Genomic DNA, 16,201 nt, shown 5'->3' on the forward strand with positions numbered 1-16,201 from the left:
CTATACAGTGCGTTAGCACCTTTGACATCCACAGAACAAAGCTAGACAACTTCCAGCATTTCTTATCTCTACTACTAGAGGTGTTCAAGTTCAGAAATGCTTCAAGCAGCCTTTCTTTCTGTGTGTGTGCTTTCAGCTATTCATACTGGAAAGGAAATGCAATAATATCCATGTCTGACCTATAATTTCAGTTTTGGAGTGCTTCTGATTTAGTCCAAAGCAATTCACAGCGCTGATGAGAAACATCTTGGCAGTGACTCTTCTACTGTCTTTTCAGGATCTGAAGCCCCACTATCATTGATATTTTCTGTTGGCATGTTAAGAGGTATCTTGTCTTTGTAGGAAACATATATTAAAAATGGATGTGGTAGACAAGAAACTATTTACAGATGAGGAAGGGATCAAGATCCAGGAATTAAACTTAGGCCGCCAGTCTCTGAAAAACAGAGCTGTCTACTTTTCCACAAAACACCAGTGATGGATTTGTTCACAGCATTTCCTGAGGGTTTCTCTAATTTAACTGCCATTTCCAGTTGTAATGATGATTACTCAGTATTTAGAAAATGTTTCATTTTCTTTTCCTTTCCCTGTTCATTCTTTCTTTTAGTGGCCATGGAGTGAACTTGAAAAGATTTGGAGGCAAAGTGGGGTTTTGGCTAGGAAAAGTGACTGCGTATTTTGCTGATACTGGAGCCTTGCGCACTGTGATTCAGGAGTCAGATCTTCCCGTTAGCACTGCGTATTATATTTTGTCTCAACAACTTATGTCTGAGCTATCTTGGGCACTCCTGATGATAGAAGGGGTGATACTTCATGGTCTCTTGGGCTGAAGTTTGTGCTGAGGGTAAAGCAAGAGCCAGGAGGCTGCTGCCTTGGGTTGCTCTTTACGTGCTAGGAGTTTTTTAATTGTTTGAGAATTTGAGAGTAAGAAATCAGCAAGACTTAGGAAATGAGCATCGATGAAATTAGTCACTGCAGGAGGAAATTTGCAATCTGTAACCAAATATGTCAGCCCTTTCATGGACTGCTGAAATAACTCTGTGGATGCAGAATGAGAGGGTCTGTGCTGCATTATCCCTCTGTGGACTCTGGGATCTGTCCATCAGTTTCCAGCTGTAGAAAAGGATAAGATGGCACTGTCAATGAACTAGCTGCATTACCCTTCCACCTGCCTTCATTGCTGAATCTGCTGGTGATAGGGGCAGAGTGGCAAGAGGAGAGGATGTTCTCTCCTGTAAATAAGCTTGTGCTCAAAGGGAGACATTGTCCCTGTGTCTCCTCAAATAAATGAGCTCTACATGGAGGACCATAGCTGATTAAATCACCCAGAAAGTTTCCAAAGTAAACAAGCCTTTCTTGCTTTCATTTTCCCTCAGAGGGAGGAATTCAGACGATTATTTTGCATTAAGATTTGGTTGAACACCTTATTATTAGCTTTATTAGTATATATAGTACACACAATCTGTTGTTATTTGCATGAACGCAAGCATGATGTGCAAGCAGGCCTCTGCTTTTCATCTGCTTACAAAGACTTGTGTACTTACAAAGCCAATTGCTAGTCTAAATAAATAAATAAATGCCTGAGTCATGTTTCTGATCCTAGGCAATAATCTGTGTTCTTCCATCTGGCTGCCTAAATACCTGTGTGTTTAATTCAATAAGATGATATTCATCTTTTATCTTCCTAGTTCTTTTAAGGATTTTTTTCCTCTTTTCTACATCTGGTGCTCAGATTCCCAAGCTACCTCCCTCCCCTTCCCCTTCTCCCCAGAAGCTCCTGCTCAGAATTTAGCTAATGGATTTCTAATTCAATTTGGACTTCTGCTGGGATAAATCACCATCCTACAAATAATTTATGGTTCTTGAAAAAATCACTGTGGATGAAATTAGGTAACTAGCACCAGACCAATAATAATGTCATTAAGATCCAGGGAAGAAAATAATGAATCAGTAGATATTCATGAGGACTAATGTTAGTCTCAGGACAGCAGTCCCATCAGGACACCCCTAGCTCATGGAGAGAGCTCTTCAGAGCACCCAGGATCAGGCTCCTGCTCCAAATCCTTCTCCTCAGCTGCTCCATGGGTACAGAAGGAGACCAACATGAAAGCAGGAGGTTATTGCAGAAGCTCAGGGGCTCAGAGAACAACCCAGTGCTGTACAAATTGCTGGCAGAACTTGCATTGGTTCTGAAACAGCCAGGATTTATTCCCTAGTGGTTCTGTAAACATAACTTCAGTTATGGTCCTTTGTGTAACTGCTGTCAGTTGTGTAGTAAACAATACTGACTGAGGTATTTTGGAGAATTTTGAGGAAAGAACGCAAATGCTGAGTTGTATACTCCGTTGTGAAGGTAGTGCCTTCAGTGTGCCACCTACTAGGCTGCTACATCCATTTTGCGGATGGGACCCTGAACCTGACAGGGCAGATTTCCCCATGCTTACACAGGAATTTCCATTCCCTGGGTCTTAGCTCAGTGCCTTAACCAGACGGCCATCCCACTGAGCTCTTGTTTTAGGCATGGGCAAGCATCCTGTGTTTCTCTGGGATGGAGTGGCCTCGCTGATCAGATTAACGGGGAACTGCAGATAACACATGGAATCGGGATCCATAACATCCCATTAGACCTCAGTTTTCTTAATCACAAGATGTTTATCATCACCCTTTTCTGAGAAAAAAAAAATGCTTGCATTATAAGCATTTGAAATCTTGGAGCAGAGCTCTGCAGCAGTTTTAATATAATGAGAAAAGTAAGGATAAAAGGAGCCATTCCTGGTAAAACCAGAGGACTGATGTTTTAACCCTAGCATACTGATGCAAGAAGCAAGCTTAATTATTAATATGAAACAACATAAAAAGCTAAGAAACCATTTTCAAAGTACTGCATCCAGTTATAGATCCTCTCTCAAGCTGGCAGTATGTGCTCTAGCCATCAACAATATGCTGTATACAGATTGATTTATGTTAAACCAAGTTGTGTTGGATGCTATAATTTACCACTGGCCCAAAAATCTATGTGCCTACAACTGATGACTCTGTAGTCTGAGCTCTGTTATTGTTTCCAAGACATGAAAGAGCCCTACAGATCCTCACATGAGAAAAAGCAGGATCAGCTCTTCGTTTTTTGGTTGTACTCAGGACATCGTGTTCAGACAGTTGACATAGCAGTCAGATGAGGAACCTGTGTCTGAACTTTTAATTCTAAAAATGCACACAGAGTTAATTATCCTCAGATTTTTCCTGAATTGTATGCTTTGGACTATACCCAAGAAACTTGTTTCCAGTATGTGTCGAGAATATATTTTATGTGCTATAAAATGCATCCTACCTTCTAACCACAAAGGTTAAGTTAGGTCTTGTAAAAAGAGGGTTTTCGTATTATTGTACCAGGCACCTACTTTCATCTTCATGTAAATATGTCAGGCTCTGTCCTGTGTGACAGGGAGTGCCTGAAGGGGACTTGAGAATGAATAGGTTTAACAAAAAGTATTTTAGCCTAAGCCTTGTCCATCTTTAATTAGTTATCAGGGTTAAAGGAGGGGTCAAGAGCCTGGAGCTGCTTCAGGACTAATGTGTCAAAGAAAAGTGAAGCCTAACACTGAAGAGGAAATGATGCTCCTCAGAGGTTTAATAATTTTTTGACCCTGTGTCAACCATTATGACTACTAATGGAAGCTGGGGCAGAAATGTTTCAAATTAGACTTTGCTGTGCAGGTGGTTGGGAAGGGATCCCATGCCATCGTACGGACTCTTTGCTAACTAGAACCCAAAAGGAAAAATGCGTTTCAGTTTTGCAGGCATCATCTGATCCTGTTCCTTCACTGTTCGTATGTAGCATTCAGACCAAAGAAACGTAGCGAGAGTGAGCAGCCCAACTGCCTGAACTCTGCCGGCACAGCCATGTCTGACAGGAGCCGTTTCAGTTTTGTAAGTAGGCTGAATGCCCGGAGCTCACTCCTATGGAATACAGCATATGTGCTCGCTGAACTCACAGTTTTTGTTATTCTCTCTGTTTTTGTTGCTTGACAGAGTAAGGGAGATAAAGTTTCTGAGGCAGTCTGCAACCTACTTTCTTTCTCTTTTTTTTTTTTTTTTTTTTTAAAGCATGAATATTTTATTCATTCTAAAGAAATGGAGGGGGAAAGCAACAGGAGAAAAGAGAGTGATCTTACACAAAATAATAATTACAAGAAAAAAAATTATTGATGCCATTTGTGGTCTACGCAAGCATTGCTGTTTTACTTTCAGGTGCTGCAGAGCTGATAGCCTTGGCATTGTACCTGAGCCAATGCCATCTAGTAGCTCTCTACAGGCACAAAAACAAAGTTTCCACCAGAATTAATGAATGTATTGCAGAGGAGGAGGTGACTGGCAGTGCACAGGGCAGGACAGCAGAGAGACAGGAGTTTTGCCTCTTCACTCAACATTTCACACTTAGTACTAAGTCAGCCTCTCCTCCATCTTTATTTATCTATTTACATGGTTAGGCAGCCTCACAACATACCTTGCAGATTACTTCATTGGATTTCTTGTACTAACAATTATTTTAAACCTTCCTGCACAAAGAACAGCTTGATGCTTTTCACATGCTAAAGTATTTTCATCACTTTGTGTGAAATCATGCTATGTTCTGGCTTTTTCCTATACTTGCTCCAATGCTAACAAGTACCTGTGCCGTCTCTTGCATGTTTAGGCAGCAGTTGTAGACTAATGGAGTTTGCCTCCAGGCAATGGTAAAGTTACAGATACAGCACTTTAAGTGTCAGGTCTGTGTACGTACCCACAACTTTTGTCTTGGATTAGTAACATGAAGTATAAAAAACTCTCTTACAGAAGGCTGTGAGAATCATTTTGAGGACACGTTTTGGTTTTGGTTTGCCTCTGATCTGAGTGATGATAAAACTGCCATTGGCCTCAGGAGAAACAGAAACTTTAATTATCATTATGAATTAAATGAACTGGAAGAAAATGCATTTTTTCCAGGCAATAATATAAAGCTTGCATGTCGCTTAGAGCTGGTACACACCATTTAGTGCATTTGATTAAAAATAAAATTATTTTCCTACTTGAGAACTAAATCTTCTTTTCCTTACTCAGATGTGAAGCAGATCTGACTAGATTACCATCAGTGCAGTTGTACAAGGCTAAGCCAGGCCGAATTATGTTCCAAGCATTGATGTGGGAGGAGAAGGAGGTGGTGCTGTCAAAGGGGAGGAAGCAGAGCACAAGCTGATTGCTGTAGGTAGCCTTGTTGTGCAGCGTGTCCATGCTGGCCATGGCAGTGATAACAGTATGCTCTTTCACCTTCCTCTTCCTTTGGTTTCATATCTGACCATACAACATCCATGTGAAATAGGAGCATGGAGTGAAGTGTGCAACAGGAGGGGTCTCTGTTGGCTGCCGTGCTGCAGGACAGGAGCACCCATGGTGGCTCTTTTGCTTCTGCAGCTGTGGAATCATTGAAACATTGCTCTCGGTTTAGCAGCCACCCTGTCCCATCTCGAGCTGTGTGCTGTTGTTGTAAGGGAAAGCGTGGTGCTTTCTTTTCGCCTTCAACTCTTTCCAGCTTGCTGGGAGGTTAGCCAAGGTAAGATGGATGTAATGAACAGGGTTACGGTATCACACCTCTGGTAGCCTATTTATTTATTTATTCATTCATTCATTCATTCATTCATCTATCTATCCACTTATGTTCAGTGTAGTAGGTCTGTCATTGAACAACAGAAACCTCCTTCCTGGACTCTTCAGTTGAGCCAACAAACCAGTGTGTCTGAAGCCTTAGATGCTCATCCTGTGCATTGTTTCCTATGTCTATGTTGATATTGCTTCCTTTGCTGAGGGTAAAGGAGGGACAGAAAGGATGTGTTTGCTTTTTTTTGTTTGACATATGTGTATTTTGGGGGTAGACTATAGCCCTACCGCCTTCTGGTCTACGTGTGGATGTGGTCCTTGTTCTCCACATGCATGCAGTACGTGCATTTATCCTCCTGGAGACATGTAGTTAAGCTGAGGTCTGCTAGGATTGTCTTCACTGGGGCCTTGTGGATGTGGGGGCAATTCATTCCTCTTTGTGGTATTTATTTATTCAGTTTCAGGACTGAACTCACCCAAAAAAGATGAACGTTGCATGCCCTATCGATTTTTCTATCACTTTTCCCTGCACTCCGTTTTCCCTGCCGAAAAGAGCATTTAATTTTGTGGGTGCTCAGTAAAAGTGAGTCTGAAATTCCCTTGACCTTGTTCCCAGGAGAGTTCAGCAAGGTTCAGCGAGCATCTTGTTTGTGGGCTGCCACAAAACCAAGCCTCCTCTTTAGACATGTAAAGGCCTGCGGTGCATTCAGCTCAGAGCAAGCAGATATCAGCCTGTGCCTCCCAGGCTGGCCAAGTATGATGCTGTGATAATCTTCCCAGGCTATTTGGTGAAATCTTCCACTTCTGAGATAGTGCAGAATAACGTGTGATTGCCTTATTGTGTGCCCTCCTTGCAATCAGCTTGGTGCAGGGCTGACAGAGGATACAGTGCTGAGAAAGCCACCCTCCTCCTCTTCCTCCATAGAGCAAGGCAGAAAAATGTGCTTTGTCCTTCAGGGTGCAGGCTACCCTGTGCTGTGCCCATCTCTCTCTGTGAGTGGTCTCCAGGGGTGGGGCAGGAACAAGAGAAACTCCCAGCAAGGCAGTTACTCACCAATAATTCTCTTCATCAGCTTATTTCTTGCTTACACATCACATCTCGCTGCCTCTTTGAAGTCCCGTTTGCTCTCGCTTCTCATACAATTTGGCCTAATTTTCGTAGCACAGTTTCATAGCTCAGGCAGTGTTAAGGTGGAGGCAGGCTGTAGAGCATAGAGGATTTCTTGCTTCCTTGCTTCCCATCTGGTGGCACCATGATATGGCGTGCCCTTCTCGGGATAAAAGAAAACTCTGTGACCAAAGGACTTACAGCTGAGCAATTTTCCTTTCCTGAAAATGCACGCCGTGTAAAACAAACCATTGCCTCCATTCTGATAAAGCTGTCTTCCCCAGCTAGCACCTGCTGTTAATTTCACAGTAAACAGTACTTGTTGCTCTAGAAAGCTTTTTAATCATAACATTAAAAACCAAAGAGAAATCCCATCCATACAGTTAACTCCAGCTGCCTTCCTTGCAACGCACGGGGAACGATCTTGCCGAGTGATGGGCATCCAAATGCAAATGGAATTAGCTTTGCAGCCATTTGTTTGAAATTGCTCTTGACTCATTCCGAAGTAAATTCCATTTGAGAAGAATTTGCTGCAGGTCTCACACGAGGAGATAATGGTCCAATCTATTATGATCTAAGCAATAATAGTGTAAGGCTCGCAGTTCAGAAATATAGGGAGTTATACGCTGGGCTGATGAGAATTAAAGCTTGATATATAGTAATAAAACTAGTGATCTAGAGATGAATAGATCGGTGTACAGAGCACAATATTTTCCTGCCACGGATTAGAGCAGGGATACTGGTCCATAAAAAGGGAAGCATACCATAAAATCTCCTTTCCCACTTGTTATGCTTGAAGAGCTGAACTGTACAGTTTTGCAAACAAGTGCATGAAAAGAATATAGAACTTGCTTAACATTAAAAGGCTCTTGGCTCAGACAGAGATTTGTTTTAGCATCAGAGACAATTAAACGAAAATTAAGCTGAAGCTCCTACGTGGGACATTCTGTGCCAGCTCCTATCAATGCCGATTTCAGTGACACTTCACCTGTTCCTATACCTTCTGCACTCGACTTGCATTTAAAATATATGTATAGTTGTCAGATACTACAGACAGCAGATAAAAAGTTGTGTCTTAATTCAGGCCAGCAACAAAAATATAAATTCCAAATTAAATTTATAGATTAAAAACGCTTTTTAAAATTCACTCTCTCAATATGAATGAACTGCATGAGTGAAACCAGTTTAGCAGTACCATTAATCAGGTCTTTTGTCTTGCTAATACAAATCAGTCAATAACAACAGATGGGTAGCACACTTTATTATGTGAAAATAAAGATGAATGTGACATATTGCAGAAGTAAACTTGCAGCTCAAAGTTGCTGAGCACAAAAGGGGACTTGTTATAACTGGGTAGAAGTGTGTGTGCCTCGTATTGTATTTGATCAAGGTTGTAAGGGGAGCAAGACCATGACAGAATGATTGGCAACCAAGTACATGAAGTTTTAGTGTTTGTTTCTACACTCCCAGATTACTCCCAAATGGTTTAATTTGTTTCTTTGTTTGCTTTCCACCAAACAGATAAAAAAAAAAAGTCTAACTCCTTAGGAGAGTGAGATAAAAGATGTATAAAGCTTGCTGCTTTTTTGTGCAATTGGGAGATGAAAATTTTAAATAAACAGCTATAACCATCAGGAAGATTGAGATCAAATACTCGGGCAAGATTTATCCTCTTGAATGGAGATGAAGCACACAGTGAGAGCTGAGCTCCATCTGCATTGTAGAAGCAGACCCACTAGACCACATGGCTGTAAGACAGTGATCCTGGAAAAAAAAAAAAAAAAATATAAGCCAGAGCTTGGACTTGTTTTGGGCAGAGGAATGATCTGTGTTTTTCTAGAACTGGTGAGGAGAAACGTTGATGGAAGTGTTCATTAAATCATTGGAAGTTGCTTCAGTTCTGCTAAAAGCTTGTTTTATAGAGTTGCAAAAAGTCTCGACACAGCCAAATAACCGATATTGACATTTTCAGGGGTAAATGTGTTTGATTTTTTGGAATATTTTTATATATTTACACTGCCATTATAGCTATGCCCTCACATTGCTGCAAGCACCACAATGGAAGCAAGATAATACATAATTCCCATTTAAAAAATGGAAAGCAAGTTTTCAATCCAAATTTGGTTCCAAATCCACTCAGCAGCCTGTGTTTTGCCCTCAAACCGCTGCCTCATGACTCTGGCTGGGTCTGCAGTGCTGGCTGCACAGGAGGGGAGCACTGGTGTGTCTCCTGCAGGAGACCATCTCATCCCCTTGGGATGTTCCAGCCACGATCCATGCAGGCTGGTAAAGCCTCCTCTTGCCTTTTAGCAGGGAATAGCAGGAGTGAGGGACCCTGAATGCTGCTGGAGGTAGGACTCACTTTGCAGGCCTTTTTCAGCTGAACACCAAAAATCCAGTTGCATTCACATTCTGGGTATTCTTCTTTAGAATTTGTTCTGCAAAAAATGACTCTAATGTTGCTACTAATAGCAACAGTAAGAGGGCAGTGATTGAATGAACATAATCTCTTAGCTACTTTGTGAAATTTCTTCTAAAAATGCAGCTGTGAAATGCTAGTTTCCAGGGACAAGACTGCCTCTGTACACTCTCTGTGTGACATTTTGTGAGTGGTTTCCATCTCTATCCCCAGCATTTAAAAGAGGGTTAGATGTCTGTTGTTATCAAGGAGAAAGAGCATGGAAAAATAGAGTTGGTTATTTATTGTTTAAAAAGAGTAAGGTGTCATTATAGCAAGAAGCCATAAGAAAGCTGGCTTGTACCTGACCATGGGATGCCAGGCTGGTGAAGAGAAGCAGCCACAGCCACCATCAAAAAGTGTGATCAGGTTACCATGTACTGGGCACTTCTCCTAATATAAAAATAATATTTAAAAATTAGGAGAGGTTACCTACGAAAGGGAAACTCAAAGCTCATACGCATTCTCCAGAACTGAGAAAATAATTAAAAAGAAACCTTTATCTTTACTGCAGCTTGCTGATCTGTCCTGTTAGACTTTCTAGTTACATCTTTGCTAAGATGCAGTTAATTGCTCGGGCAGCACAAGTATTGCCTTTGATAACGTGCAGAAATCTAGTGGTGAAAATAAATACATTTATTCTTCCAGTCACCAGAAATTAGTGAAGCAGTTCTTGTTTAATTATGAAACATATGTGTGCTTTGTTGCTTTCCATCTGTCTGCTCACTGATTTGCAATTAAATGACCAGAAGAAAAAGATACGTCCTGTGGCAGTTCGGGGGAAATGATTCATCTCTAATGCTCCTGTGCCGCGTGTGGCTGTGGAGCAGCGTGAGCGAGGGAGGGAGGCACTGGGAGAGATGGGGAGTTACAGGCAGAAGGGGATGAGGGGAGCTTCAAGTCCTCTTCCTTCAGTTCTGATATGTTTCCATGTCATGAAAGCAAAGGTTGTCTCACTTAGCATGCTGAAAGGACCAGTCTTACTCGCTGGTCCTTTCTTCTAACTGCTTCACAGCTGTGTGAACTGTGAAGGAGGGATGCTGTAGTGAAACAGGCCTTTTAAATACCCACATGGGCATAATATGGAAATAAATAAATAAATTGGTGAATGTGTGCTATCTTCATAAATAGTTCAAGAGGCTCCCAGAGTCTCTTGCTGGGTAAGGTACTCCCACCCCTGACGAAGAGGCACAGCGTGCCCGCACATAGCCATATAGGTGGGTACCCTGCTGCCTTCTCGTCCCAGTTCCTTCCTCTGGTACTGCTTTTCCTTCTCATTCTGCAGTAGCAGTGGCTGGAAGGAGAGCCTTCCATGCCCCTTGTAATTCTGGACACAGCTGTGACAGGCGTATCTCAGGTAGGGAAGGAGCTGTCTGACATCTCATCTTCATGAAGACCAGCAGGGAGGAGATAGTACTCCCACAAAAATACTTCCACAGTATTTTTAGTTTGATGTTCTGGGCTGTTTTATTAATCATCTGCAATGTCTGTCACTGTGTATAACAATAACTGTTGCAGAGGCAGGAAGGGGGAGGCCCTCAGGACTTGGCAGCCTGTTGGTGCTGGGTTTGTCATCAGTTGGTGCCTCCCCATCTAGTGGGAGCATCTTGGATGGTCTTGTGCATTGATGTGGGGAGGTGCACGGGACATGGGCTATTCTCCCCTGAATTGGTGCTTTCTGGTGTAGAAGACTTCACCAGCAGAAAGTGACAAAGGGGCTTGAAAGAGAGATTTGGGAAGAAGGAAAAAGGAAAGCATGTGGGTTAGGTATTGCTAATGTTGTCTCGTGTGTGTTGGACCCTTTTCCTCCTTGTCCAGACTTCTCGCATCGACTTTATTCATTACCAGCACCACCAGGGAGGTGCATGGGTTCCTTAAATCAATAGCAAGAGTCACACTGGCCCAAAGTTTCACTGTCTCACAGCTGCTGTGCCCCAAGTCCCAGCTCCAGCTCCCTCTCTGTAGTGAAGAAAGCAGAAACGAGAGTGCCACAAAGTAAATGAAGCATAGCCTGGCACCTTCGTTAGCAGTCTTAACAGTTTGAAAAATGAACAAAGAGGCATAGACTGGACATGCATTTAGTCTTCTGCTCTTACAGTAAATTTCAAATTGTTCATCTGAAATGAAAGGCGTTCCTTCCCGTTTTAACATCCTCAGCCAATACGAGCTATGTGCATTCACTTGATTAAGCACAGCGATAAGTCACTATTGGGAAATGTGACCTTGAAGCTTCCAAAAGTTTCTATTATTTCCTTCTACGGTTTCACAGTCAACCCTCCCAAGCGCTAACATAATATTTTATTGCTTGTGTTGCTGGTGATGATAACAAAGGACCATTCCCGGTCATGTGAATGTGCACATCCCTGTCACATCACATCGGGGGAAGACAGCTGAGAATGTAAAGAAAAATCTCTGCTAGTCTGAAAACAGCCATGCATTTAAGCCTCCATCTCAGAATGCTCCTAATATAACCTTTTATTTGAAAAGCACACTCAGGAAGTGCTTGTGAGTCTTTGACAGCTGAATTTTGGTATTTCATTTGTCCTTTTTGTCTCTTTTTTTTTTTTTGCAGATGACGATTTTTTTCATGAACTTCCAGAAACTTTTCCTTCTGATCCTCCAGAGCCATTACCCCACTTTCTCATTGAACCCGAAGAGGCTTACATTGTGAAAAACAAGCCTGTGAATCTGTACTGCAAAGCGAGCCCAGCCACGCAGATCTATTTTAAGTGCAACAGTGAATGGGTTCATCAGAAGGACCATGTGGTGGATGAGAGAGTAGATGAAACCTCCGGTGAGTTTGCATTATGTCTTGGAGAGATGAGAATTAAAATGCAGTAATATCAAGCCCACCTTTGTAATCTAGCAGCTATTCATATGGCAGCTACTTTTCTTTACTCTTGATACAGCTGTGAATTCTGCAACTGGCATTACTGAACACTAGCTGGCATTGTGTAGAGGTGGTGTCTACATCCAGGTCAGTTAGTAAAAGGTGATTTGTAGAGGGTCCTGCCCTACTTTGAACCACTTCTCCAGTTTCACAAGTTCCCAGCAGTTGCACTGTATCACAGTCACAGACCAAGAATCACATTGTCCCCGTAGTGCTGAAGAGAATTTGGGTTGTTCCTAGAATGATGTTTTCTTGGGAAATGTGGAGAAAGAAAAAAAAAAAAAAAAAGAGAGAGAGAGAAATTTAATCATCTTCTAGCATGAAAGAAGGAGAAGGCACACCTGGGCACAGTTTAGGGCAGTGTATTGATCCAGAACAAGCTCCTGGCTGTTATTCCATTATATTTTTTTCTGCCTGCTCCATAGAGCCCACATGAAGGAGAACTGCAGTGTGCTAGCAAGGAAAAGAAAAAAAAAAAAAAAGAAAGAAAGAAAGAAAAAAAAAACAGGAGCCTCATCCTTCCTCAGTCAGTACCAGAATGCCACTGGCATTCATGATTACAAAAAAAAAAAAAAAAAAAAAAAAAAGGTTTAAAACTTGAGCTATAAACCAGCCTAAATCAAAGATATGATTGTTCCAGTTTGAGAATACTGGTAATCAATAGAGTTTGAGTCACATGCAAGGAGAGAAGGAAGGGGGACTTACTGCTGTTTTGATGTCTCTGAGAAATAGCAGGATACCAAGCAAGGAGGTACCTTTCCTTTGGGAATTACACCACCACTTGGTCTAATTACTTAGAAAAATAACTCCACCAGATGTCTTGGAAGTCTCTTGTGAACTGGGTTTTATTTGTTTCAGCTCATTTATTTGCACAGAGATCAAAAGCATAAGCTTTTAACAGTACCGTGGTGCTCTCAGCTTGAGAAAGAGAAGGTGGGTGTAGGGAAGAATGGTTGTAGAAAAAAAATCTCTACTAAACTTTGGGCCTGTTTATTTGCCAGTAAGAATAGGCTTTTCCAACAGGTCAAAAGCACCAGAACAGCTAAAAAAAAAGAAAATATTGTTACTTAATACATCTTTTTGTTGTTGTTGTTTGGTTTTTTTTTGATTACTTTTTGTTCCATCCATGGGAGTCCACTGCAATGAAGGACAGGCAGGAGAACTGCTATCACCCTGTTATTCTTTAAGCTTTTCTTAACATCAGTATTCAGAAACTGAATTATGGCTTCTGTACAGTACAGTCAGAAGCAGTTTGAAAATGAAGGGTCTGATTCTTCTCAGTGACTCTAAAGGAAATAAAACATTTGTATTGAACTCAGCAGTGCTGGGGCAATCTGTAGGAGGGCAGAATGAGTTTCTAAATGCTTGTCTTCAAGTTTCTTCTTCTTTCTGATCTGAGAAGAGGCATTAGCATTCCATGTAAACAATGAAAAAGTGTGGCTAGCTTTCTTACTAGGGCAGAACTGATATAAGGCATGTAAAAAACAGTTATGAATCATGGGCCTCTGAAGGTGAGTGACCACAAGTGGCTGTCCATCCAGTCACAAAATAGAACTGCTGAGTTTAGCACTGCTCTGTAGTGGGAAAGAAAATACCTGAAAATGCTGCATATTTAACTGAGTAGCCTGACTTGAATACAAGTCCACACACAATTAATATATAGTCTAATTTTAACATTTTGGGTACAGTTGGTGCAATCATGCCAGATGAAGTGAAAGACAGAGGAAAAAAACGTTATATCAACTATTAGAAATTTAATTATAAGAAGACAATGTAAAGAATTGCTGAAAATACCTAAATTTCCTGCACTCTGTAAGCTTTAATATGGGAGAGGGGTTACACTTAGAGAACATACTAATTTAATAAAAAGCTTGAGTCAAAATAGCAGCAAGATGTTAGAGCTGGCTTCTTCAGTTAGCACCCTTGCTCTGCAGCATGGATTGCAAGTCTCAGGGAAATATGCTGATGTTTGGACTGTAGTTTGCAGTGCAGGATTTGCAACATATATATATATTTTCTCTTTTTCTTTTTTTTTTTTTTTCCTTTTTTTTCCCGAAATCTCATTCTAGAAGTTCATGGTGCCATAAAACAGATTGTAACAGAGAATGTAAAAGCCCAGTCTTGAAAAGAGATGCATCTGAATATATTAGAGGACAAATGTTTTGAATAATAAACAGCAGCAAGTACATGCAAACAAAACCCATATCCAATTAGAGATTAACTTAATCTACTGGAACTGGGGGGTGGGAATGTCAAAAGCTGTGCACATCAGATTATTAGCTCAAGAGACACAAACCCAGGCATGCTAATAACTTGTTAAAATGCCACTGTTGACAGAACCTGCATTTGTCAGTCTAAATGGCTGGTGCCAAACGGTTGGGTTGGTTAACTCGTCACAGTTGCAAAGTTTGTGCAGCTTCCTCTACTAAGTCCGAGAATCTATAGCTCAGAACGCAGTGTTACTGGAATATGTAAACAGTGCCTTTAAGGTAGTGGTAAGGTAATGTTTTGTCTTGTTTTGTTTTGTTTTTTCAAAGCAATAGATGCTCAGGAAAATATACCCCCTGCAGGAGGAGCTAGAGACAAAACAGCAGGACACAGTGGCTGTGAGGATTCATACTGGTGCTTGAGGAGAAGGTGTTAAACATAGGAGGTCATCAGCCTGGCAGTTTGTAACAGCCAGCCTGCAAAGCCCTTTGACTCTACCACTTTTGAGGCTATTTAGGTTTCTTTTGCTATTTTTGGCTAGCTAGTGCAGTAGTTGTAGCACAGGGCACAGCAGTAGCATGTGAGCTGCACAGAAGGTGGTGAAAGGCCAGCAGCTCACACTGCTGCTGCTGCTGGCTTAGGCTTGCAGTGAGAGAGACTGGAGAAATGGTCCACAAACCAGGATATGTCTAGGTGTTACATGTGTGTGTGTGTGTGCGCCCGTGTATGCATGAGGAAAGTGGGTGGATTGCACTGTCTGTGCACGGAGAAAAGCAAGAAAGACATTCTGTCCCCTTGGAGCACCTCCAACAGCAAATTCCACATTTATCTCTAGTAATAACCCAGGGCTCAAAAAGATCTCATCTGTAAAGTGCTTCTGCTGGTCAGTTGTGTAAATCCAAGCAACTGAGAACTTGGCATATTCTTTTCTTGTGATATTTTACCGTTCCTAAGGTCTGCTCTGCAGAAATACACAGAGAAGCACCACTGTGAGGTGCTCTTCAGCTCCCATTTTTTAACCCGGGCCCTTAGATAGAAAAGCAGCGCAAAGGCAAACCAGATAAACAGGCAATAAAATACATGATAGAAAAGAGTAAAAGTCGACTATGCTTTCTTTTTCACAGCACAGGTGATAGGGAAGAGATAGGACTAAAATACAGGTGTGATGCTATCACCTAGAGATTGTAAATGATGCATTAAAGAGAGAAACAGGCTTTGATTTGTGAAAGATTATATGTTCCTGGATTCTGAGTCTATGGCCAAGAATTAAATCTGTGTAGAGATAATTAACTCTGTTATAAGGCAAATTTGTTTCTGTCACTGATAAAACTAGAGACAACAGCATGACAATAGTAGTGTCACAAAAGAAGGAAGGAGAGTGCAGCCCTGCTCTCATTGGAAAGAGCTGCTATATACAAATAATGAATGTATTAAGAATGTTAATTTTTAAGAAGAGAAACACAAATATTTATATATTTTTCTTGTGTGCATGCGTGTATATATATATTTTTTTTCTTTTTAACACAAGAGAAGATACAAAATAAGACTTATAGATCTCTGCACTTTGCCCTGTGAGATATATTTAGGCTGTAGGTAAAGCCTTGCTGTAAAGAACATGCCAAGGGACTCTGTGGGAGTTGTTGCCTTCTGGTTGGAGAGGATGAGAACAGTAACGGTGACAGGGTGTTCTAGTACCACTCTCTTTGATTAAATTAGACTGAAGAGAGAGCCTGGCAAAAAATTGCAATGATCGAGCCTGAGAAGCCAGAAGCTTTAGATAGAAAATCATTAAATTCTGTTTTTAAACTTCAGACTCCCTGGATTTTTTCTTCTTTATGAAAAAGTTAAGCATTTTCATAAAGAAGTCAAATGGGTGCTTTGAAAATCTTTAGCACACATCTTTGAC

The 16,201-nt window shown here is 41.3% G+C and overlaps 1 protein-coding gene across 4 annotated transcripts in view; it reads left to right on the forward strand.

Moving 5' to 3' along the window:
* UNC5C (unc-5 netrin receptor C) overlaps positions 1 to 16,201 on the forward strand; it is a 246,336-nt gene that overhangs the window by 145,062 nt on the left and 85,073 nt on the right. For all 4 annotated transcript variants that reach the window (XM_027455666.3, XM_027455667.3, XM_038178357.2 and 1 more), the window contains exon 2: positions 11,770 to 11,991. In XM_027455666.3, coding sequence (XP_027311467.1) covers positions 11,770 to 11,991 — 222 coding nt within the window. The remainder of the gene's footprint in view (positions 1 to 11,769; positions 11,992 to 16,201) is intronic.

Source organism: Anas platyrhynchos, chromosome 4, assembly GCF_047663525.1.
Source record: "Anas platyrhynchos isolate ZD024472 breed Pekin duck chromosome 4, IASCAAS_PekinDuck_T2T, whole genome shotgun sequence".
Taxonomy (NCBI): domain Eukaryota; kingdom Metazoa; phylum Chordata; class Aves; order Anseriformes; family Anatidae; genus Anas; species Anas platyrhynchos.